The 26,637-nt window shown below is 41.1% G+C and overlaps 1 protein-coding gene across 4 annotated transcripts in view; it reads right to left on the bottom strand.

Moving 5' to 3' along the window:
* Positions 1-1,559: 1,559 nt before the first annotated feature.
* Positions 1,560-26,637, bottom strand: part of CATSPERT (catsper channel auxiliary subunit tau) — a 66,399-nt gene continuing 41,321 nt past the window's right edge. For all 4 annotated transcript variants that reach the window (XM_087707120.1, XM_087707127.1, XM_087707133.1 and 1 more), the window contains 8 exons: positions 23,247-23,358; positions 20,152-20,245; positions 17,761-17,801; positions 15,412-15,798; positions 12,412-12,472; positions 10,465-10,511; positions 3,038-5,704; positions 1,560-1,993 (listed from right to left, as the gene is read on the bottom strand). In XM_087707120.1, the coding sequence (XP_087563246.1) occupies positions 1,658-1,993; positions 3,038-5,704; positions 10,465-10,511; positions 12,412-12,472; positions 15,412-15,798; positions 17,761-17,801; positions 20,152-20,245; positions 23,247-23,358 (3,745 nt within the window). In that variant the 3' untranslated portion in view covers positions 1,560-1,657. The remainder of the gene's footprint in view (positions 1,994-3,037; positions 5,705-10,464; positions 10,512-12,411; positions 12,473-15,411; positions 15,799-17,760; positions 17,802-20,151; positions 20,246-23,246; positions 23,359-26,637) is intronic.

The raw sequence follows: 26,637 nt of genomic DNA, 5'->3' as shown, positions 1-26,637 counted from the left end.
AGTCAACCTAGAGCCTCATCAGGATTAAACTCCTGGCAGTTAGCTTGCAACACTACATTCTAGCCACTGCATGCTCCTGTTGAACACAGCTGTCAACCCTTGATTCTCAGGCCACAACTGACTCATTAAGAATGGTGAGATGTTGTGGCAGAGGGAAAGGAGGAGAGAAATAAGTAATGCATAACAAAAAATCTGAAGAATCAGGTCATACATGTACTGTCCTGTGTGATTGGTAGTGGCATATATTATGCTTTCAAATCAGTAGATTCCTGGTGACTATGTAAACGAGTACATACAATTTTCTCGGCATTTTGCAAAAGTGGTTTTCCTTGCCTTCTTCGTAAGGCTGAGAGAATGACTGGCCAGAAGTCACCCAGCTGGTTTTGTATTTAAGCCAGGACTAGAACAGTCTTCCAGGGTCTATCCCAATGCTTCTAATCACTATATGAAATCAACTCCAGTGACAAATATGCTCCAGCAAATAGGTAGCTTCTAATTTTTTATAGTTTCTGTGCATTAGACTTAGAGGACAACAGCAAATTTAACTGTTGGAGATAAAAAGGTATCTCCCTTGGTTTACATATTTTTATTTATTACATTTGTATCCTGCTTTTATTATTTTATACATAACCGAAGGAGGCAAATATACCTAACACTCCTCCCTCTTCCTTTCCCCCCACAATTCCTCAGTTCTTCTGGGGGGGAAAGGAAGGAATTTGGGTATATTCTCCACTTTGATTATTTATAAAATAATAAAAGCAGCAGAGCGGGGAACGTTCATTGCCATGGAGTCAGATATAATCAGTATTTTGACATTAACTTGGGCTGAATAGATGATGTGAACGTCCTGGAGGTTTTTAGAATCTGGATGAAGATGAGTAAATTTAAATGATGCTAGTCAGATGGTTTTGAACTGGATTTGTTTTGGAAGACATCCAATTCTAAGAATATTCCATGTTTGATTCTGTCCATCAGGAGGTTATGCTTCCCCATACTAAGCTACCTCATAACACAGGCTTGCAGCTTCTACTATAAGACAGTAGGTGCAGATGTGGCCAAGGGGATCGATGCATACGATACTTTCATCCGATGTGCCATATAGACACACTACTAGACAGTGCTTATGTAATTTCCTTAAGAGTCAGCAACAATTGGAATGGCATGTTATAAGGCACATATTGCAGAATTAAAAACCTATTATCTTGATTCAAACAATAACTGAGCAAATAAAATTTGATTAAAAGATCATAATGTACGAGTTTCATTTTGGAATCTTAATTAAACAAAACATCTTGGCATCCTGGATCATAATGAAAAGATTCATACAAGTTAACTCTTTCGCTAAACTCTGGACTGCTTATATCAACTGCATTCAGCAGAGCAAGTAGTCTTTTGGAAGAAATGTTTCAGTCCAGTTGTTGATTAGTATGAGTGTTGTAATCCAATAAGTTTCAAAGGCATCAGGCTGGGACAAAAAGGAGAATGGCCTTTTTATTTAAACAAAAAATATAAGGTTGCTTTAGTAATAATTCAAATAAGTTTTCAAGCTTTCCGAACTAAAATGTACTAAGAGCGTTTTATTTTTTATTATGACCAGGGGGAAAAGTAATAACCCAAAAGCACACTCATAGCAGGTTGAGGATCAGAAGGCTAAGATTCATCCATTATTTGGGGGTCTGGAGTCCTGCCTCAATATTTTGTGGAGAATCTTAAGAACAACTTCCAACTGCTCAGGTGTCATTTTTAAGATTTGGTCCTGGTTGTTGAGCATGTCAAATATCATGCCTGCTTGATTTCTTGGAGTCTCCGGTGCAGAAGGAAACCCCCGAAGTGCATCCTTAGACACAAGACCAGCAACATTTGGAGCAGAATTTGATCTCGCTTGGCTGCAGCTCCCTTCCTCAACACCTTGTAAATCAACAAGCGCTCTTTCAATTGCTTTTTCAAGATGCTTATAAGCTTCCAAATCTAAATCTTCTATGGCAATGGAAGTCTAAACATTGAAATTTAAAAAAATGCATGTATCATCATGATGATAAATCATACAAAGGCTTTTACATAAACTAGGAAGTATCCTTATTGTATCACCAAATTGTACCATTTTTGCCTTTTCATGTACCATTATCTATCCAATTCATCACACCCTAAATATTTGCCTTAGATTAGCTAGGAAAAGCATATCTTGCATCCTATCTGTGGCAGCACAGTTTCTATTCTGACAATTTCTAATTCTGAAAGTTTGTCTCTGTGGCATTCTTTCAAAAGTCTGCTACAGAGAGATTTGGATTTGGCAGTTCTTCAGATTATAAATTTAATAAATAGAACTGTTTGGACTATGATATAAAAAGTGCCCATTCTGTAAGAAAACATTGTCAATTTTGCCTGAGAAAACCTTATACAAGCTTTTCTGGTTTAAGGAAGTGCTTCCCAACCTGGTGTATTGGAAGAATTCCCAGAATTCCTGTCAAGCATTCTTAAATTATAATAGCTCTAACACAGGGGTGGGTTTCTCGGCCTGTTCCAACCGGTTTGGTTGGAACGGGGCCGGTGGCGTCCTCGTGCACGTGCGCGGTGCACGCATGCGTACTAGCGTCTGCGCGACGCTCCAGCTGCTCCTGGACGATCGCGCAGGCGCTGTATACGTCCTGCGCATGCGTGGAAGCGCAGAACTCGTCAAAACCGGGTAAGGACCGCGGGCGGGCGGGCGCACCCTTCGCCGTTCCCGGAAGTTACTTACTTCCGGGTTTGGCGACCAACCGGTTCGCAGGGACCGCCGCGAATCGGTTGAAACCCGCCCCTGCTCTAACATAACTAGAGGAGCCAAATATGTTTTTAAAAAGCCAATACAATGGAGATATTCTACAACTGTAGAGATGATCAGTTGTTATTTTTCGAGAACAAGAATTCTGATCTCACAAGCTAAATGTTCTGTTCAATCTTTGTTTTAAAAGGGTGGCCAGACTTACTCTGATTTTATACAATGCATTCAAGAATATAATTAGTCATCTTCAAGAACAAAAGTTGATTATCTTCTTACCAATGAATTTGCTTTTGCATATCCGGTGCTAGGAAATTTAGTCGAGGATTTTTCTTGAACATTTTTTGATAGTTGTGAATCAGATAAGGCAGCCGTCTTGCTAAACGATTTTTTTTGTTTGATGTCATCACGTTTCTTCTCTGGCTTCGCTTTCACGCTTTCCTTTTTTGCACCACCCAATAGCGTTTTGGAATCCTTCCTGTTTTCTGTCGCGCTCAATTTTCTAGAAGGCAACTCGCCGTGTTTTTTCCCATGTTTTTCTTTCAAAGCATCCTTAGACGGTCGGCTGTGTGCTTTTTCCTTTTTGGCTGAAGGGTTCGTCCCTCCTTGCTGTGAGTGGTGCAACGCAGCATCCTTTTTCCGCTCAGACTTCTTGGTTTTGGTTTTGTGATGATACTTGCAAGCTGGCTTGGCTTCTTCCTCAGACTCCGGGTGCAAAAAGAGGAAAGTCTGGGGGTTCACTGGAAAGGGAGGCTTGGAAGCATAATTAGGAGATTTGGAAAGATAATTTTTGATTTCATTTTGGGCTCCAATGTCATGCGCGCTCAAAAAAGAGGAAAAGGCAAATGGTTCAGATGTTTTCCTCAAGGGTTCTCTCTGGGGCTTACTTTGCGATATTTCTTCGTAGGACCTTCTCTTCAAATCTGACACCTCTAGATTATCAGGGTAACCTGGCAATCTGTAACGCTCTTTCTTGCAAGTGTGCTTCACTTTTTTGCAACCAGAAGTCTGGGTTTCCTGGTTCTTCGTTTGTATTTCGAAAATACTGTTCATGAGACCACCTAGACTTTCTCTTTTATATTTTTCACTTGCCGTTGACGTATGAGGAAGGTTTTCATACGAAGGGTGTTTCGCTTTGTCGGGTAAATCTACATCACTAACTTTTGAAATGCTTTCAGTACTTGAAATAGAGGCATCGTGATCCGTATCGTTCTTATCTATTTCTTTACTAATCCCAGTTTTGGGACTAGTTGGTACAGGAAGCTCTTCGAAGCTTTTTTGCAGGACAGATGCTAATCCTTTTACCTCTAGTTCTGAAAGTTGTTCCGTGTTGCCTTCTTTCAAGAGCCTGCTACAGAGAGACTTTAGATTTTGCAATTCTTCTTCAGAGAACCTATCTTGTAGGGTATGAGTTGTATGGGATATCTGCTGTGCACTCTGTTCTTCTTTGGCTAAATCTGGTCCGTTCTCTGCCCTGAGCGCCGTTTCTTTGGCTACAACTGGAAACACCATTTCGAGTATTTTTTTTAACTCTTCCTGTGTGATCAGTCCAATTTCTGAAATTCTTTCCGAGAGATGGTTTTGGATTTTCCTGTTTAATGCAGACTTTAAATTGGCAATTTCATTCTCGGAAAGTGCCTCAAAAAGATTTTGAACGCTTTTGCTTAACACACCGTCGTCAAAACCCTCATCAGATTTCTCCTTCAAGTTCAAGGACAACTTCTGACACACAGTTTCCAGGTCATCTTTACTTAATCCAGTTTCTGCAAGTTTATCCTTCAGGTGATCCTGAATACCTTTGCTTAGAAACGATTTTAAACTTTTTATTTCTGCTTTTAAAATCTTTTGAAGGAGGGTGTCATGGAGGGAAGCATGTTTCTTTACGTTAGCTGTTTCGATGCTGAATGGTAACTTTACTTTAATGATTTCTAATGACGCGTTTGAGGATATGTTTCTTAAATCCAATGGTGATTCTTTCACTGAGCTAATTTGGCTTTTAAGAGGAAATAAAATAGACTCACTGTCATCATCTTTTCTGCTTTCATATAAATCTGCTTCTGTAAATACCGGCTTGCTTTTGGAACTTTCCTTAGTATCTAAGGATTCAGATTTGGAAAGTTCTCTTATATCACTCTCACTTAATGGTTTTATGGTTATTATTTCAGTTTGTGAAGTTACTCCTTTCAATAAAGCTTTCTTGAGCCTATCACCAGAACTCTGGAGAGAAAGCTGGTTCTCTGCTGTCACCATATCTGGGATTATCCCTTTTTCAGACAATTTTCCTATGAGTTGAGCCTGCAAGTGCTGACTTACAACATCTCTCATTTCACTAATGTCTGATTCTGAAAATGCATCCGTAGTACTAGTCGTTATTTCCTTCAAAGAAGATTTCTCTGTGTCATCTAATAGGCTGCTGTCCTCTAATTCTTGGCGTAACTCCGATTCTGAAAGTCTCTTTGCAACTAGGTTTTCAATGTTTTTGCTCAAAAGTGATTTAAGTGCTACCACTTTTACAACTTTTTCAACAAGAAAAGCTTCAAGAGAGTTTTTGAAGTAAACATTAACCTGTTTTATTTCTGCTTCTGATAGTCTTTCTCTTTGTGGCTTTAATTCAGAAGTTATAGTTGATGGCTTTGTTACTCTTTCAGCTTCCACTGCAATTTCTTTGTCTTCCCCTTGCAAATCATTTTTTTTTTCAAGGAGTCTTAATATTGACAATTGCTCACCACTTCTGATTGATTTGGGATCTAAGCCGTTATCTAATTTTGTCAAAGGCAGACCTGGAGGTGGATCTTGGTCTTCTTGTTCTTTATCAACAGGTATGTATGCTTTTTCTAAAAAAATGGAATAGTCTATTGTGCCTTTCCTAAGCTCAGGTGGCTGTACTTTGCAAACACGTCTCAAGAAGGGCTCAAACTTGTTTCTACTATAAAATGCATCTTGGAACTGCAATTTAAAGAGAGAATGGTAGAACTAAGATCTTTTGAAATATTGATTATAAACGTGAGATATAAAATATATCTTCTTTGCCATAATTTAAAATATGTTAATATTTATATTTATATTAACAAATATATTTATATTTACAAATAACTTTGTACTATATAGTATCAACCTTGTTAACTTTCAAGACTCTTTTCTCTGCTATGTATTCAAGATGAACTCTGATTAATATATATGCATGATATTTCAGTGTATAAGTATATGGGATATCTCAGTGTACTGAACTAGAAAATGAGGGTGGGTTCTGTATTCATAGATCACCGTTTGAAGAACCACAGGTCCAGGTAAGTCTTGATCAAGATTTTTGAGATCCATGCAGAAGGGGCAAGGCACTCACACTGATGGAGAAAATAACCTGCTTCTCAAATACTACATCCCTCTGGGTATGAAGGGCCAACAAATAGTGTTGAATGAAAGAGGAGGATGTGACCATGTAGCTCAGTGGGAGTCAACCTGGTCCCCACCGCCCACTTGTGGGCGTTCCAGCTTTCATGGTGGGCGGTAGGGGTTTTGTCCGATACTGAAGCACTTTCCTTTTTTTATTTAATTGACTTCCCTACTTTATAAATCACCATTACTGTGGAACCGGTGGGTGGTTAGAAAATTTTACTACTAACAGAGATACAAAAGTGGGCGGTAGGTATAAAAAGGTTGACTACCCCTGATTGTAGCTGCTCTACCAAGCTCTACCGGCAATTGGATGTGCTGAAAGAAAACAGCGGTGGGTGGATATCATGATGGTAGAATATGTTTGGATGGGGAGCAGAAAGTGTTGCTTTAAAAATCAAAGCAGTCTTATAGTGGCCATAGTCTATTTTGAGAAGTATTATAAAAATACTCCAAACCTGCTCTGTTGCTCTTGGAATCAGAGAAACAGATGTGGATCTCTGAAGAAGACAGGAATGATGTCAGATAACTCAACTGAGCAAACCAAGCCCTTTGTGCAACAACAATTGAACAGTAGCATTTTGCTATATGAAACTGTGAAAGGTTATATATATATATATATATATATATATATATATATATATATATATATATATATATATATATATATATATATATATATATATATATATATATATATACACACACACACACACACACACACACACCACACACACATTACATGAAATCCCCCTAACTGTAAAGCATACGAAATTGAAATTTGGCACGTACGTTCCTTTGGGCGTCTAGGTGTTTGATAACGAAGGATTTTTTGAAATGACCATCAGAGCATTAATATTTCGTATATTATAATTAACATGCTCTGATGCTAAGGAGTTAGACGGTCTACTTCCCCTCCCTGAAAACCTGGGCGTGGGCGTGGCCAACGTGTGACTCATCCGGCCTGCTGGCTGGGAGTTTGGAGAGGAGCCTGAGGGAGAGAAAGGGATAGGATAGGTGGGGCTTCTGTGGGGCAAACATGAGGGAGAGAAGTGGATAGGATAGGAGAGGCTTCTGTGGGACAAGTCTGAGGGAAAGAAAGGGATAGGATAGGTGGGGCTTCTGTGGGGCAAGTCTGAGGGAGAGAAGTGGATAGGAGAGGAGAGGCTTCTGTGGGGCTGGACTGAGGGAGAGAAGGGGATAGAAGAGGTTTCTGTGGGGTAAGGCTGAGGGAAAGAAGGGGATACGGGAGTGAATCTTTCCAAGAATAATTTTCACAGAGTTCAAAATGGTTGAAAGAATTGATATTACATCAGAAATTATTAAATCAAAGCAAATATTTTGAAAAATTGGTCATCTTCTGGTGATAAGATAGGTGGGGCTTCCGTGGGGCAAACCTGAGGGAGAGAAGTGGATAGGATAGGTGGGGCTTCTGTGGGGCTGGACTGAGGGAGAGAAGGGGATAGAAGAGGTTTCTGTGGGGTAAGGCTGAGGGAAAGAAGGGGATACGGGAGTGAATCTTTCCAAGAATAATTTTCACAGAGTTCAAAATGGTTGAAAGAATTGATATTACATCAGAAATTATTAAATCAAAGCAAATATTTTGAAAAATTGGTCATCTTCTGGTGATAAGCTAGGTGGGGCTTCTGTGGGGCAAACCTGAGGGAGAGAAGAGGATAGGATAGGTGGGGCTTCTGTGGGGCTGGACTGAGGGAGAGAATGGGATAGAAGAGGTTTCTGTGGGGTAAGGCTGAGGGAAAAAGGGGATACGGGAGTGAATCTTTCCAAGAATAATTTTCACAGAGTTCAAAATGGTTGAAAGAATTGATATTACATGAGAAATTATTAAATCAAAGCAAATATTTTGAAAAATTGGTCATTTTCTGTAGGATAAGACTGGGGAGCTTCAAGGCCTAAGGCACTGGAAATGTGTAACAGCTGCTCAGCATACAGTCTATTTTCTCTGACATGGCTGTATGAACTGGTTATCCCTGCTGATCTGGAGAAAGAGGAATTCCTCAACAGTCAAGTTTTCATTCATTTCATTCATCAGTTGGGATCATTTATGATCACAATTCTGCATTAACGTTAAATGAAAAATTATAATTTAATACATAAAGGAGGAATGCATACGGATTTTTTTTATCAGAAAAAATTAATTATACCAGTTTCCTTGCAAGAATCATTGTTGAATAATATTTTGCTTTTTTTTGAGGATCTATTCAGTGACACAGTACAGGGATTTACAGGAACTGATTTGCAGAAACTGATAATATTCATTCAAAGCATCAGGAATGGTAAAAATTGAGTGCTGAGTAAAGAGATTGATCTTTATAGTGTAATGATGTCAAGTAAAAATTCTCATTGTTTTGGAGACCGGAACTACCAATAGCAAGGAACGAATGCCAAATTATATTTAAGTAGTGGCATCCCAGGACATTAAGACGTCCACAGTGATTGGGGAAAACTGCAGGAAATAAAGCAAATGTAAATCTTGTTATAATCAAGATAGCAGTTAAGGGTGCTGCATGAGGGCATGCTGATGTGGAAAGGCACATCTGGGGTATTTGAGGATGGCATCTGGGGCCCTACAATAGGTGGGAAAGCAACAGTCAAAAAAATTAATATTCATAAACTTGTAAATATGCAAGAGGGTCCCGATCAGGCACAATGGGGTAACACAAATAGCAATAGCAATAGCAGTTAGACTTATATACCGCTTCATAGGGCTTTCAGCCCTCTCTAAGTGGTTTACAGAGTCAGCATATCGCCCCCACAGTCTGGGTCCTCATTTTACCCACCTCGGAAGGATGGAAGGCTGAGTCAACCCTGAGCCTTTGATACTTGAATAAGTGCTGAAGAAAAAAATTCCAGTACCAAGAAAGATGTCAAGGAGGGCAACAATAGCAAAAAACTTTATCGGAAGAGAAATTGTAAAGATTCTCTAACCCCCTGGCAGAGACGAGATGTGAGCTTGCCAGATGCTAAGCAGCTAGCCTAAGTAATGTCAGAAGGTGTACTGTCTAATTCTCTCTCTCTTCCTCTCTCTTACACACACACACACACACACACACATACAGACACACACACCTTTAACAGCTAAATGCTAGGTAGCTAGATCAGTATTTCTCAGGACTCCCAAAATTGGTGAAATCAATAACTGTGGCTAGTTGGCGCAATACTTGAAGAAGGAAGATTTGCCTACTATTCAAGAATGGACATTTAAAAGTCACAAACTTAGCAGAGATGGCTAAAGAAATGGGACTAAGAAATTCCAGATAGTTTATGACTGAAGAAACAAGGAATGATATAATCTGTTTAGAGTTAGCCTAGCAGAGAAGAGTTAAAGCTCAAATGAAAGATGATACTAACTTTATTTTAGAATATCTTTGTTAAAGATTTATACCCTGTATTGGTTCTGGGCAGTCATGGGAGGGGGGGGGAAGGTTGGGGGGGTGTTTGGGTGGGGATGGCAAGGGGGGAGGTAAACATTTGTAAAAGTTTTTTTTTCTAAAATTTTCAATAAAAAAAATAACTGTGGCTAGTTCATGACAAGAAGGGTGAACAGAAACAGGAAGGCAGATGGATCATGCGAGTTCCAACTTACAGTAAAAGGTTCTGGTCCTTCTAGGAGATAATGGAAGAGGAGGAGGAGTGTTTGAACTCTACTTCCATTTTTGGGGCAGTGGAACCTTTCAAGTAATATTATTTGTCCGTTTGGTTATTGGCAACAACAGTGACTCCGTGCCTATTTTGTTAACTTTTGACAATGAAGGCAGAATCAAAAGGGTGACCCATACCCAGACATATGAAATAAAGACAGTAACCAATTGTTGGCAATAGCTTGCTGTTATAATCCAAATGTGTGTGAAGTAAAGCCTGCCAGTTTATAGGCATAAAATCCTACCAGGATTGCTTGTCCAGATTTAGCAACCAAACTATTCTCCTGTAGAAAGAAAAGATACTTTTATGCAATCTTATTTTGGAATTTCCACAAAGTGTGAAGAATCATTATGATAAGAACAGGGTAGAAACAAAGCCAAGGACTACTGTACATTCCACCTAAAAATCTTCTTCATGTACAAGTACCCAGAGATCCATGAAGGTGCTTTGGTCCTATGTGGGATGACCAGAAAAACTGGAAAAAAAATTGTGGTCCTTAGTTCTATGTTTTCTTAGTTCTATGCGAGTGTTAATTATAATGCAGTCACAAGATACCTTCTAAGTGAACTTTATTTACCCTTTAATATGTAATTTTAAACTTGTATTCCACTTTATTACTCAGTCTTAATACCGTGTAAGTAATTATTTCTTACCGTAACCTCTTTCCATGGCCATTGCTGTTCTGGTTCAACAACTGAATCTGGAAATGATTAATTAGAATGAATATTTAAAATATAAGCGCAATTAAATATGCATTTTATAGCTACAGTATAAAGTACTACTCAATGTCTGTGTGAAATTCATTCACACAGGGAAGGAAATGGCTTATCAGAAAACTAAACCGCCAAGAAATGGGAGTAATTTGAGACTGTGGCTTCCCCAAATTTAAGCCACAAAACTGGCTTAATGTGGAAGCATTACAGAGGTAGCAATAGCAATAGCAGTTAGACTTATATAACGCTTCATAGGGCTTTCAGCCCTCTCTAAGCGGTTTACAGAGTCAGCATATTGCCCCCAACAACAATCCGGGTCCTCATTTTACCCACCTCGGAAGGATGGAAGGCTGAGTCAACCCTGAGCCGGTGAGATTTGAACAGCCGAATGCAGAACTGCAGTCAGCTGAAGTAGCCTGCAGTGCTGCATTTAACCACTGAGCCACCTCGGCTCTTATAAAGGTGGGTTCCTACCAGTTCGCACCTATTCGGTAGAACCGGTTCGTCAAATCTACCGAACCAGTTAGAAGACGTTCCAACGGTGGACCCGGAAAGCAGGCCACACCTACAGAAGAGGTTCCAAAAAAATTTGAAACCCACCACTGGTCCTTGGATATGATTATTCTACACTAGAGCCATGGTGGCGCAGTGGTTAAATGCAGCACTGCAGGCTACTGCTAGATCAGCAGGTCAGCGGTTCAAATCTCACCGGCTCAGGGTTGACTCAGCCTTCCATCCTTCCGAGGTGGGTAAAATGAGGACCCAGATTGTTGGGGGCAATACGCTGACTCTCTGTAAACCGCTTAGAGAGGCCTGAAAGGCCTATGAAGCGGTATATAAGTCTACTGCTATTGCTATTGCACTATCATGCTCATATTTATAAAACTCAGTGCCTCTGTGAAAGGTAAGGATGATTACTGAGTTTGTGGTGCAATCAGAATATTGTGTGTGTTGAGGTTGTTTTAACGCAAACCAAAGATGCCTTTTAAAAAACAAGTTTACATCCTATTCTTATGCATGCCAGTGCTGTGTGTGAGGTAATTTAAGGTGGCTTTGACAAGTGTCGTCAGCATCTTCACATCTGGTCACATGGGCGGCAAGCCACTCCCATCCGATCACATGGGCAGCAAGCCACTCCCACAAAAGAGGCCACACCCACAGAGTAGGTTCGAACAATTTTTGAAACCCACCACTGAAGCATTAGTTAAAAGTTCCAAAAGCATCTTGAGTTAGTTGCTCCACTAAGCTGAGTTTGAGATGGCATGCATGTATGAGTGTATTTGTGAAAGATGTTTGTGTGATGGGGGAAATGAATATAGTAGTATATGTACTCCAGAGTTATTCAGAATGAATGTAGTCTTGTGCAATCCGCCCCTCCCAAAACCTACACAAGGCATATAGCAAACAGTTTTGGCAAGGATGAAATGCTACCGATTCGGATTGGTTCGCCTGAACCAGTGGTAAAGATGCCAGCGGTTCGCCTCCTCTTTTCTTCCCACGTTATGGTTGCAGGATTAATATTGTTGCCTTAATGAAACGTGTGGGCAATTTCCTTCAGCCTGGGCTGCCACGCTGTTCATTCCTCGCCTGGAGGCCACATTTCATAATACTTTGATGCAACCAGAAGGGGCGGATTAAAATTTGAGGGTCTATTTTTTAACTCTACCCAAATAATCTGGTAGGGGGGAAAAAACAGCATCATATTGATTACACCTTCCTTGTTTTTTTAAAAATCCCAAGCACCATTACTATCTGTTAAAAATTAAAAATAGATTAAGTTCTACATAAACTTTTCTGGAATACTGAACCTACTGTGGTCTGCTTGGAAAGATATGACTGTACCACGTATATTTGTTTCATTAAGAATGTAGGTACCAATAGCCTTACCTGAGATTCTGCCAGGAATTTCAGAAACAGAAAATGATTCCTTTGAAGTCTTAGAAGGCACCTTATCAAGAAGAAAGGAACAATTACTTTCATATTTGTAATAATAATAAAAATACTGCATAAACGTATACAAGAAGAAAACCAGTATGCAAAATATACTAAAGGGAGAAATAAATCTAGTGAAGATTTTTTTTTCACAGATCCAACTTGCAGTTGATTTGTCTACATAAATGTTACAGTTGTCACGTACAAAAATATGTCTTTTTGCTCCCTGCAAAGAGAAAATTACATTTTCTCAGCTGTTTTTTTGCATGTGACAACTGTAATATGTACACAAATCGCTTGCAAGTTGGATCTATGAAGAGAAAGTCTTCACTAGATATATTTCTCCCTTAAGTATATTTTGCATACTTGACATACTGAGGATTACTTATGATGAGGTCTGACCCCCCTACCCCCCCGGCCCATTCTGAAGAACTGCATTCCTGGCACTACATTTGCTATACCCAGTGAAACTCACCAAAGCCAGCCCAGACTTTAATCTGAGAGTTTTCGTTTCGTTCGTTTCGTTTATTATATTTATATGCCGCCCTTTTCCCCCGAAGGGGACTCAGGGCAGCTCACAACTCAAACCAGGGAAGGGGGATACAGACAGAAATTTAAAAAACACACATAACAATACATAATTTAAAAAACACAACAGTCGTACCATTCGAGACGGGGGCAACAGCTCTTAGTCCCAGGCTTGTTGGAACAGCCAGATTTTAAGGGCTTTGCGGAAGGCCTGGAGGGTGGTGAGGGTTCGAATCTCCACGGGGAGCTCGTTCCAGAGGGTCGGAGCAGCCACAGAGAAGACTCTCCTCCGGGTAGTCGCCAGTCGACACTGGCCGGCGGATGGAATTCGGAGGAGGCCTAATCTGTGGGATCTAATCGGTCTGGTGGAGGTAATTGGCAGCAGGCGGTCTCTCAAGTACCCAGGTCCAATACCATGAAGGGCTTTATAAGTGACGACTAGCGCCTTGAAGCGTATCCGGAGACCACAATATGAGGAAATGGGTGCCAGTAAGAGACACAGCTAATAGCGAGCAGTGTTTGGGGTAATGCTGACAGGGATGAGGTAGGATTTGCCACATGAAGCTTGATTTTCCTAACCTGCACATCTAGTCTAGAAAAAAGTCCAGAGATCTGATTTCACTGTAGGATGCTTTGTTCCCTACAGGTCCTGTATAGAAACTAAAGGTGTGAATGAATGGGAAGCTGTTCTTAGCAGTCTGTTTTAATTTCTCTAGCAAGTCTACCTCTAGTTATAAAACCCAACAAACTTGGAGCAGAGGGAGACAAAGTTGTTTTTACCAGTCCTGGTTAATTACACTAAAAATGGAACAAGTATGGTTTTCAGCTCATCCATTTGGTAATCCAGAACTGATTAACAGAAGAGGATAAACTTCTGAGTTTTGTTGAAAGAGGAGATTAAAATATCCTATGTAATTTTTCTTCCCTTCTCTTTAAAAGTGTGATGGGGCTACCAGCAGAAAAAAATCATTTTGTTTCTCTTCTAGGCAGCAAAGCTATTTGTTTGGATGAAATCCCAGTTATTAGATGATGCCAATGCCGATCAAAAACTGGTTAATAGGAGCACGGTGGCTCACAAGGTTAGAATGCTGGCTGACAATTGACAGGCGTGCGTTTGAAACCCATTGCTGTTGCAGGGCAAGTTGAGCTCCCGTCACGGGCTCCAGCTCCTGTTGACCCAGCAGTTCGACAGTGGGAGACCACAAGTAGATAAATGGGTACTACTTCAGTGGGCAACGTTACGTGAACAATGAAAGAACCCATAACTTAGCATTCCCCCAGGCAATGGTGAAAAGCGTTCGGAGACTGCAGTTAGTCCAGAATGCGGCCGCGCGAGAGATATTGGGTGCACCGAGGTACACCCACATTACACCTGTCCTCCGCGAGCTGCACTGGCTACCAATTGGTCTCCGGACGCAATTCAAGGTGTTGGTTATCACCTTTAAAGTCCTACATGGCTTAGGGCCAGAGTACCTCCGAGACCACCTACTGCCACATACCTCCCAGCGGCCAGTAAGGTCCCACAGATTGGGCCTCCTTCAGATGCCGTCAGCCAGACAGTGTCGGCTGGCGGGCCCCCAGAGGAGAGCCTTCTCTGTGGCTGCTCCGACTCTCTGGAACCAGCTACCCCCAGAGATCCGGACCATACCCACCCTCATGGCCATCAGGAAAGCTGTAAAAACTTGGCTGTTCCGGCAGGCCTGGGGCTGTTGACCTCACTGTTGAGGTCCAGCCCCGATTAGAATGAATGTATGAGGATGTTGCTGTTTTTAAACTGTTTCTTTCGTTATGTGTTTTTTTTCTCTCTTTATTTTTGTAAGCCGCCCGAAGTCCTTCGGGATTGGGCGGCATATAAACGTGGTTAATAAATAAAATAAAATAAATAAATGGTGATGTCACCGGCAAAAATCCTTTCATCATAACACGAAATTGGTAGTAGAAACTGGTTAACGCAATGCTGGTACAGCTGTTTTAAATATATATCTACTCCTGCTTTTTAAGGTGGCGCAGTGGTTAAATGCAGCACTGCAGGCTACTGCTAGATCAGCAGGTCAGCGGTTCAAATCTCACCGGCTCAGGGTTGACTCAGCCTTCCATCCTTCCGAGGTGGGTAAAATGAGGACCCAGATTGTTGGGGGCAATATGCTGACTCTCTGTAAACCGCTTAGAGAGGCCTGAAAGGCCTATGAAGCGGTATATAAGTCTACTGCTATTGCTATTGCTATTAATTTCTTATGGAAGAACACTTCTCAGGTTGCCAGTGAGGTGACTGGGAACTAGTTTAAGTTCATAATACAGACATGCTCTGTGAATAATGCATGGATTTCAAAACAACGAGGACAAGAATATAAAACTCCTGTGTACAGAAAGGGGCGAAGAAGAGTGTGTGTACAGCATACCGGTAATTTACAGGTTAGCAACAATTACCTCTATTGGTTTTGGTAAATAGTCTAAGGCAGGTGCTTCTGCTCCAGGTCTTTCTTTAAGCAGTAGTTTGCTTCTAGGACCAAGAAAAGGAGGCGGTTCAGAATCACCGCTCTCTGAAAACTCGCCGAGGATTCTTCCAGAACTAGATAGAGATGTTTCAGACACATGAGAAATTTGTCCTCTTGTAATCTTCGGTTCCAGAGTCTCTCTGTCTAATGAATGGGGCCTGCTAGGTACTGCAGTCAGTGCTGGAAGTTCAATTGGTTCAACAGGTGTAGAAATTTCACTTTTCTCCGATTCTTCTGAGTCACTTCCCACACGGGATGGTACAGGTGCAGTAATTTGTAAGTGCATATTAGATAAGTCAGGTGGAATATCTGGAAATTTCTAAAAGAAATAATTTCAGTAATAAATCATGTATTTAAATCTAGGAAAAAAACTGCAATTTCTTCAATGAACTATATGCGTTGTTTGTCAAATGCCTACGCATTCTTTCATTTCATAATAAACCCAGTAATTTTTATCTTTGAGGACATTTTATAAAAACGAAGCCTGAAAATGCTCATAGTAATTCAGAAATTACTATGGGTTGCATAGGTTTATTTAGGTCAAGTGAGGAACAAGTTAGAAAATACTACACATTATGGGGGAAAGAAACCACCACTATGGCAGCAATAAAAACCTCCACTGAGTTTAATGGAGACTGTAGTTTAGTTTTTGCATTAGAGAAGAGTTAATATGTTTCGTTCCTCACTAAAAGATTGCCTACACAGCTGGGTTAATGAACTTTTTTTTCTTTTTTGGGTGAGAAGGAGAGATCAACTAAAAACCCACTGTTCTCTCAGCCTTATTCTCTCAGCCTATCTTTTATCAAGTCTCAGGAGTGAGGCTGCTGTTGCAATTGGTTCCACCACAAAACCGCGGTAGACTAAAGCGCGCTCGACGAAAGCGCGTACGTGACGTCATCACAGCGCGACGAAAACAGCACGCTGTGAGCGGTAAACTTAAAATTAACGCGTAAATCTAAACCTAACCCCCCCAAACCTAACCCTAAGCCTAACCCTTAACCTAACCCTAAACCTAACCCTTAACCTAACGCTAAACCTAATGCTAACCCTTAACCTAACCCTAAACCTAACCCTAATGCTTAACGTAACCCTAACCCTAACCCTAACCCTAACCCTAACCCTTACCTTTATGTGAATCGGCTTGCTTTAAAAGCGCTTTTTAAAGCGCCCTTTTTCTTTCTTGTCGCGCTGCTGATGACGTCACGTACGCGCTTTAATCGGGCGCGCTTCAGTGGACCGCGGTTTTGACGTGCCACGGTTGCAATTGAGCTGCCCTTATAGAAAGTAATGTGGGTAATTTTAAGGACAGAAACTAGTTTTCTCTTCCAAGCCTTGGTTGTAAAAATGTAGTTCCATGACTGCAAAGGTTTTCCTTACTAGCCAACACTGAACTGGGATAATAATAATTGTTTATTATTATCTATATACTACTAACACTCTTATTTCTGTAGCTTTCAATTGCGCAAAACAGTATATCTTAAGCAGTGGTGGGTTGCAGGCGGTACGCCCCGGTACGGGCATACCGGAGCCAGCCCGGAGCACTGGATACCATTCTGGTACGGTTTTCCGGAGGGCCCATCCGCCCGCCCGAGTTCATTACCGGTGTTTAAAGGCTTCTGTGCTTCCGTGCAGGCACATGGCGCATACAGCACATGCACGATGCTCCGCGGAGCAGCTAGAGCGTCATGGAGCATCGCGGAGGCGCTTGAACGCATGCGCGTGCTGTGTGCGTGTGCATGCATGCTGCACGCATCCATTGGCCCCGTTCCAACTGTACCGGTTGGAACAGGATTTGCAACCCACCACTGATCTTAAGGCAACAATTTTTGAACCAAGGTAGCTCAAATGAGCTAACATACAGAAGTTCGGGACATATGACTCCCGTGGAATTGAAAGTTGGCAAATTTTACAAAGCATTTTATGTATAAGCTTTGTCATAAAACCATTTGTGACATAATACAAGATACCATAAAACATTCCCTGTGCTGTTGTTTGACTGTACTATTCTTTGGAACATGGGCTATTTTCAAAGCAATTATATAACTCAATTTATCCCAACTTTTCCAGTGACAATAGTATATTGGAAACTCTGTCACTGTTGAAGGCATTCAGGAATCTGGGAAGGAAATATCTCCCAAAGGATGGCCCAATGGGTTGTCTAGTTGTTGTTGTTGTTGCTGCTGTTGTTATTGCTGCTGTTGTTATTGTTGTTGTTGTTGTTATTATTACGATTATTATTACAACCTCATTTTATCACATGATTTGGCTACGAACCTCATACCTGATAATCAGATACTTGTTTTACTTCCTTAACTTCTGGTTCTACAGAAACAGGGGAAAAAAAGAGGGAGTTACATTTTGACACACTAGGGGAAAAATCCTGGTCACAAAATTCACAATGCTATATAATTTTACTTCTGATTTTGATGGTATGTAAGTTTAATTCACATTCCTGCTGATGGTATTATGGATATTTTTTTTTTACAAAAAACCTATTGAAATTATGAACAATTAATCAGTTAGAAATTTGGAAACAGTCTGTTACTTTAAAAGATAAAAAGAGTAAATAAATTCGTTTGTAATTAACTTTATAGTAATATACACCCTCTGTTTTAACATTTTAACATAACAGACATAGCACTTTTACAGTATAATAAAATTCCAAAATTTCAATCAAGAGGCAGGACATCATCCGGTATAACTCTCCTATGCATTGAATTCTTGTGGATCCCTGCATTAAATTAAAAAAAAAAACTTGAGATGTTTCAGTCTTGTGAATTCATAAAAATTGTTCAGGATACCTGAATTTGAAAATTATATCCATTACTTGTTAAATTGTAAACTTTGATTTCACAATAGGGACACTTGCAGAAAGACCCCCTTAAAATGGTATGAATAAGGCTGGAAGGCAAAGAGAGAAAGGGTGAAATACCAGGTAGGAAAGAGAAAATAATAAAGGAAAAGTGAAAAAAAAATAGAGAAATGAGGTAAATAACGTGCTATGCAGTATCTACAGTGATTAGCAACCAACAGGGAGCTCAGCTTGAGTTTTGTGTAGTTGTGGGTGTGATGCATGGAGAATGCATCCTACCAACCATTCCTCAGGTTTAAGGTTCTACACAGGACTGTACCAGGGGTACCACCATCTGTGTGAACCAGAGGTGGGTTCCTACCAGTTTGCACCTATTCGGTAGAACCGGTTTGTCAAATCTACCGAACCGGTTAGAAGAGGTTCCACCAGTGGACCCGGAAAGCAGGCCACACCTACAGAAGAGCTTCCAAAATTTTTTGAAACCCACCACTGGTCCTTGGATATGATTATTCTGCACTATCATGCTCCTATTTATAAAACTCAGTGCCTCTGTGAAAGGTAAGGATGACTACTGCGTTTGTGGTGCAATCAGAACATGGCATGTGTTGAAGTTGTTTTAACGCAAACCAAAGATGCCTTTTAAAAAACAAGTTGACATCCTATTCTTATGCATGCCAGTGCTGTGTGTGAGGTAATTTAAGGTGGTTCTGACAAGTGTCGTCGGCATCTTCATATCCGGTCACATGGGTGGCAAGCCACACCCATCCGGTCACATGGGTGGCAAGCCACTCCCACAAAGGAGGCCACACCCACAGAGTAGGTTTGAACATTTTTTGAAACCCACCACTGGTGTGAACAGACACCCAAATGAAGAACTAAATGTATCTTCAATGTCAGAATTTTCTGTTGAAAAGCCAGTTTTTGATAAAATACTATTACGTTTTTATAGAGACCTGTGAATATTAATCTATTTTCAAAGTCTGAACTTATACATCACACACATTAGAACAAAGCCCCAAAGTTGCTTCTCTAAGGGCAAAACAACACTGGGTGCAGGAACTTTGGATAAACTCCTCTATGTTTCTTAAAACGTTGTTTGTCTCGGCTTCTTTCAGCTTTCCTTCTAAGAAATAGGAATATTATTGTATTATATCCAGCAAAATACTTTATTTGGCGCAGAGGAAAAGACAGTGAACCTGTTCTATTTAAGTTGCTAAACAAGGAATATGGTTACAATAGGATTACATGATAGGCACTTTGCAGTGGTGATTAAGACAATTATTCTAATTTCAATATATGCCAGAAAGATTCAGATAACCTCCTTTCCTTTGATAAATTGTTTAAAACAAGCAGCACTTTTGTTAAAAGTAGTTAATCTTTTGTCAACTAACTGAAGAATTTAAGCCTGTAAACTTCCATGCTGCAACTGGCAACTGCAAACAAAAACAGATCGTCATTTTACTTAGGTCAATTTCTCTTCCTGTTTTCATTCAAAATAATATTTGATTTTAAAGGTGCAAATACCAGCATATGGTATTTGCCAAGAGCTGTGGTGGCGCAGTGGTGAGAGTGCGGTACTGCAGGCTACTTCTGCTGACTGCTGGCTGAGTGCAATTTGGCAGTTTGAATCTCACCAGGCTCAGGGTTGACTCAGCATTCCAGCTTTTTGAGATCGGTAAAATGAGGACCCAGATTGTTGGGGGCAATATGCTGACTCTGTCAAACCACTTAGAGAGGGCTGTAAAGGACTGTGAAGTGGTATATAAGTCTAAGCACTATTGTGATATGCAGCTATAGTGCATCTGTGGATTCTAATCTCTCCTCAATAAATGAATACAAAAATAAAAATATTTACTAAACCTGAACGAAGGTAAACGTCCGATTCTTGAGGAACAGGGGAGCCGTGAGGAATAGGTGTGTGCATCTTCCCAACAATTTCTTTGAAGCGAGACAGCTTGGGAGGAAAAAGCAGTTACAATTAATTTTAATTCACAATATTTGCAAAAATAACTTTGTTATTTGTATTGGAACTGCATACTAAGTGGTTTTTTTCTTCTTTTTCTGGGAATTGTTATCGTTCTCAATGCTTAGATAAAATGTATTGTCTCAGTCTGATAGCTAGGTGTTGTGGCCCAGCAGGAGCCATTGGAACTGCAATCAGACTCCGACAGCGAGGGGGCCTTATGAGTCAGAGTAGGTTCGAACAATTTTTGAAACCCACCACTGATGATGTCGTAGCTAGGTTTATTAACTCTTGACTGCTACTGTGCTTTTTATTTCTCCAATTATGACCTGCCACATCTCTGCTGAGGCATTTTCATTGAAAGACAAGCTCAGGAGTCCAAATTTTAATATCTCAGGACAGAAGCTAAATCCAGAAAGCCTTGAATATTAGGAAACCTGAACCTTCAGAAGATGCTGATCAGAATCTCCGTGGGACTCGGGTTCCTAGTCTGAATTAAAAGACAAGGCCAAAGAACCACCCTCTCCAACACCTATAGCAGAACGGGTTTGTATATGTGGCAAAGGAGAAGTGGAAGATAATTCACATGTTCTATTACACTGCGAGCTATACAGAGCTTGTAGGTCTGCGCATATTCCCCCCTTATTAGAGAGATTGCCAGGGAGGGCAGACCATTTTTATCTAGGCTTTCTCCTCCAGGACACTAACCCGGTTACCACGTACGCAGTGGCAAAGTTCTATGCTGCTGCAATGTCCATAAGAAAAAAATTGGCTACAGAAGTATAGTTGTCATTTGGTTCCAATTATCTGGACATACCTTTAACAATCTTTGGACCGTTATGTTGTTATCCACTTTTAATGTCAATACTTTTTAATTATATTTTAACGTTAGTATTTTTTAATATAGTGTAAGAACTAATGTGTATTGCTGGTCTTTTGACTGCAATAAAGATATGAGATGAACCACCCTCTCCAAAGAACACAGGGTTATTAAGGCTCTATAATATCAATGTGTGTAAGATATAAACAGATTTCCTTGGCAGTTAATAGCTTACTCAGCAGTAGATTCTACTTAATGCAAAGATTATGTCCCACATTATTTTCAGCTTCATTCTAGCTGTGGAATTAGGGGCGCTAATTTAAACACATTCCATATCCGACAAATTCTGACCTCAGTAGGGTTAGATGAGTGGGCCTGCTTGAATTTAAGTATGTTTATGAATTACGAGAGCACCTTTCTCAGGAATGCCATTAAACATAATTAAATTGCTGCATTTAAAAATCTTGCTACAAGTTAAAGATTGCATGATAAAATGGGCACAAAACTTTGAAGAACCAATAATGATGGAAACATGGGAAAAGATTTGGGTAAGAAATGTAAAATTTACGCAAGCTCAAAACTTGAGAGAGAATTTTTATGTTTTATAGATGGCATTTAGATCCCAAAAAGTTAGCTTGTATGTATCCGGATTTATAATCCAAATGTTGGAGATGTGATGTATTGACGCTACGTATTATCATATATGATGGACTTGTAAAAAAGTTAAAGTATTTTGGATAAAAATATGGTGGATTATTCAAAATATTCTTAAAAAGAGGATAAAGTTCCCTCCCCAGCTGTTCTTGCTAGGTATAATTACAGATTGTACAGTTATAGAGACTAATTTGATTCTGAACTCAACAACGGCAGCAAGATTGTTGATGGCGCAGTACTGGAAGAAGGAAGAATTGCCTACTATTCAAGAATGGACGTTAAAAATAGTAAACTTAGCAGAGATGGCCAAAATCTCAGCGTATTTGAAGGACCATTCAGATCAGAAATACAAGCTGGAATGGAGAAGATGGATTGACTACATTCAAAATAAATATCGGACTAAGAAATTTCAATTAGCTTATGAATGAATAAGGAATGTTATAATTTATCTAAATTTAGTTTAATAAAAGGGGAGTTAAAGTACAAGAGGGGGGTAGGATGCTATAGTTAGTTAGCTTATGTTAGTGTATGATTCTAGGCTATTGAAAATTAATACGAGCAGAGACCGAACCTGAGAACTTTATTTTGGTTTTTTTCCATCAAAAATACCAGCTTCAATGTTATAAAAAACTCCTTTGTTTAATTGTTTTCAAAATGGCGATTTTATAGCTTCCGCATTTGTTATAATGATATATCTCCAACTTCCTGGCACAGAATCAAAGGAATAACTTCTTACAAATTAATTAGCTCCACTCCCTTGAAGCTTTCAAAGACTTTTTGTTGATATAGTGTATGATTGTTAAATGTTTATACCCTGTATTTTGCTCAGGGAAGTTGGGGGGGAGGGAGGGTTGGAGGGGGGGCAAGGTTGGGGTGGAGGGAGGGAAGGGGGAAATATTTGTAAAATTTATTAAAACTCTTCAATTAAAAAAAAAATCTTGCTACAAGAGGATTATTATACAAGGAGGAGGGCCTTCTCAGTAGTAGCCCCGACCCTTTGGAACGAGCTCCCCGTGGAGATTCGTACCCTCTCCACCGTCCAGGCCTTCCGCACAGCCCTTAAGAACTGGCTAGCCCGTCAGGCCTGGGGACAAGGATAGCCGCCCCTCCCGAATGATGAATGTATGTTGCTTACTATTTTATTATATGTCTCTATGTCAATGTCTGTATTCCCCCTCCCTGATTTTATGTGAGCCGCCCTGAGTCCCCTCAGGGAAAAGGGCGGCCTACAAATATTAATAAAATCTCTAAATCTCTAAATCTCTATATTTCATATCTGCTGTAGCCATCACACAACCAGGATGCAAAGGAGTGTTTCTGTCCTGTTAGCTATACATGGTATTTGTAAGAGAAAGATGAGAAAAACTCTTGGATTCTAAGACGACAAATAATGGGAGTGAATTCAGTTTTCAGCTGCCTTTTTTCACTTTTTGTAAATATCAGAGATATTGTCATTCATGGGCACTTTGGCGTTTAATCAACTGCACACTATTTGCCTATTTTATAATATAAAATTACCTTTGTTTGAGGCTTTGATCTTGGCCCTCTTTTTAAAATCAGCTGGTCCAAATACTCAGCCTTTTCACGCCATGTTTTTAAGGTCCGATATTCTTTTTTCATTTTTTCTAATCTAAAGAGCAACATACATACATATATAAAAATAGGACTAACATTTTTTTGCTATCAGATAGAGAAGGACAAGGTTGAATTCTGACTCAGTCAAGGATAATATTAGGCTGCAATATCAGGGATCAACTCCAAATTCAGTCCAATCTGCAATTATTATTAGCTAAATTAGTTATTCCAAAGCAAACAGAATTAACCATCCAAGACCCCACCACACTGGGAAACTTCATATAAGAGCTGATTCCTAATTTCTATATATTTTCTATTTACTGAATTGCTTAAATTACATTTAATATTAAATTAGTAAGTCTCGATGGCATTTATATGATGAGCAATAGAATATTTTTAATGAATATTCTTTTTTGTTGGCCAAGGAATTAAGTTTCTGATACATAAGCTGTCAGTGTACATACTCCTGAACCGGGAGGATCTTACAACAGTCACTCATGCCCTCGTGACCTCAAGACTGGACTACTGCAATGCGCTCTACATGGGGCAGCCCTTGAAGAGTGTTCGGAGACTCCAGCTGGTCCAGAATGCAGCCGCATGAGTGATTGTGGGTGCACCCCGGTACACCCACGTTACACCTATCCTCCGCGAGCTGCACTGGCTACCTATTGGTCTCCAGATACACTTCAGGGTGCTAGTTATTACTTATAAACCCCTACATGGTATTGGACCTGGGTACTTGAGAGACCGCCTTCTGCCGATTACCTCCCACAGATTCATTCGATCCCACAGATTAGGCCTCCTCCGTATTCCATCTGCCGGCCAATGTCGGCTGGCGACTACTCGGAGGAGGGCCTTCTCTGTGGCTGCTCCGGCCCTTTGGAACGAGCTCCCCGTGGAGATTCGGACCCTCTCCACCCTTCGGGCCTTCCGGACGGCCGTGAAGACTTGGCTGTCCCAGCAAGCCTGGGGTTGAGTTCCCCCCGCCCCTACTCGAATTTGCTGTGTCTGTTGTGCTTTTAAGTTGTTCGTATTGTCTGATTGTTTTTGTCTCACTTTTTGTAATTTCCCCTCCCTTGGCTTTTGTTCAGCCGCCCTGAGTCCTTTCGGGGAATAGGGCGGCCTACAAATTGAATAAACTCCAACTCCAAACTCCAAAAGTAACGAAGTGATAAGTTATAAGTTACCAATAGGAATAGTGTCACGCCCCACTCCATTCCATAATTAGGAAAGAAGACCAAGAGACTCCATGGGTTGGAAATCCAAAGTACTTTTACTAATTAGAAATGGTAAGCGAGCAGCAGTGAAGCAAAATCTGAATAATATGGCGCGAAAGCAATTGATATATAGCAAAGCCCGTTCCCCCCCCTTAGGATCAAAGCTCCAGTCCAATCATAAGTCCTTCAATTGTCAGGTGTGAGATAACTTCAAAAAGACAGGCCAAGATGGAATGTGAAGGCCGTTGATGCAGGCGGGAAACACGTACGCATGCGCAATCCCAACGACTGGTACATCCTAGAACATTCCTCCATCAGTCCTCCAGCACATCAATTAAAACCCTCCCACATACACGCCCCCCCCTTCCCGTTTCATGGCAGCTGAAGCAGCAGCAAAGCAGAAGCTGACATCCGGCCGTCCCCCGGAAAAAAGGCTGTCAGGCCTGGAAGAGAAAAAAAAACAAACAAACAAGACATACAAATAACAAACAAACAAGAGAGGGAAAGGAGAAAAGTCAAGGCTTGTCGGGATAAGAAGCATAAAATTTCTGCAGTAAGCGGGGAGCACGAACGTGGGACTTATCAACCCATTCCGTGTGGGAGGGGGGAAAATGTTTCCAAGCCACAAGGTATTGGATGCGATTACGGTGCCGACGGGAATCCAGAATGTCCCGGACTTCAAAATGACGTTCCCCATCAATAAGTAACGGAGCAGGTGGAGGGTCATCTGCGGGCCGTAGGTCGGAGACTCGAACTGGTTTGATGAGGTTGATATGGAACACCGGATGGATCCGGTTGAGATGTTTGGGCAATTGCAAACGAACAGAAACAGGGTTGATAACCTTCACAATCGGGAAAGGGCCAACATACTTGGGACCCAATTTCTTCGACTTTTGTGTAGTATGCAAGAATTTCGTGGACAAATACACTAAATCTCCAACATGGTACTCATAAGGCTGAGAGCGTTTCTTATCAGCCTGCTTCTTATGAGCCTTATGGGCAGCGTCCAAGGTGGAAAGAGTAAGGGGCCAAAGGCGACTGAGACGTTCACTCCAGTCCGCAACGGAAGGAACCTGAGGCTGGGCCGTAGGCAGTTCGGGGATAGGAACAAAATCCTGGCCGTAAACGACCCGGAAAGGGGTGAAGCCCGTGCTGGAGTGAACCGAATTGTTATAAGCCACTTCAGCATGCGGCAACAAGTCCACCCAATCGTCCTGTTGATAATTGATGAAACAACGTAAATATTGTTCCAGAACGGAATTAGTACGTTCACAGCCGCCATTAGTCTGAGGATGGTAGGCGGAGCTAAGGCCCTGGGCGGAGCCAATGCGCGTGAGGAACTCCTTCCAAAATTTAGATGTGAATTGGACTCCACGATCGGAGATAATACGGTCGGGGACCCCATGCAAGCGGTATATGTGAGAAAGGAATAATTTAGCCAACGCCTTGGCGGAAGGAATCTTGTGGCAAGGCACGAAGTGAACTTGCTTGGAGAACAAATCAGTAACCACCCAGATGACGGTGTGCCCTTGGCTTTCGGGAAGCTCCACAATAAAGTCCATAGAAATCTCCTTCCACGGGGCAACCGGGCGAGCGACAGACTGCAGAAGTCCGTGTGGTTTCCCCGGTGGCTTTTTGGCGGTAGCGCAAACCGGGCAACTGGAAACATAAAGTTCAATGTCCTTTTTTAAAGAGGGCCACCAGAATTGTCTCTTCACAAGGTGCAAAGTTTTGACGAACCCAAAATGACCCGCCATCCTGGAGTCATGCGCGCGACGAAGGACCACAAGACGTAGGGAAGCGGGGATGTATAATTTAGCACCAATCCATGGTAGATCGTCCCTCATGGTGCACTCGTCCCGATGGTTCAGGAACCAGTCGTCCTGAGGAAGAGCTGCTTTGAGGTCAGAAAGCAGATCGTGAGGCACGTCCTTTTGGGCCTTGGTCTGTTGACGTGTGAGCACCGGAGCTGCCAAGAGTGGTTGGACGATACTCAGTTTGGAACAATTATACTGAGGTAACCGGGACAAAGCATCGGCCATGAAGTTCTTTCCGCCCGGGATATACTTCAGAGTGAAATTGAAACGGTTAAAATATTGGGCCCAACGCATCTGCTT

The sequence above is a fragment of the Thamnophis sirtalis genome, unplaced genomic scaffold, assembly GCF_051295495.1.
Source record: "Thamnophis sirtalis isolate CommonGarterSnake01/CBP01778 unplaced genomic scaffold, rThaSir2_p1.2 scaffold_1, whole genome shotgun sequence".
In the NCBI taxonomy this organism is placed as follows: domain Eukaryota; kingdom Metazoa; phylum Chordata; class Lepidosauria; order Squamata; family Natricidae; genus Thamnophis; species Thamnophis sirtalis.
This window is presented reverse-complemented; position numbering and strand designations above follow the sequence as displayed.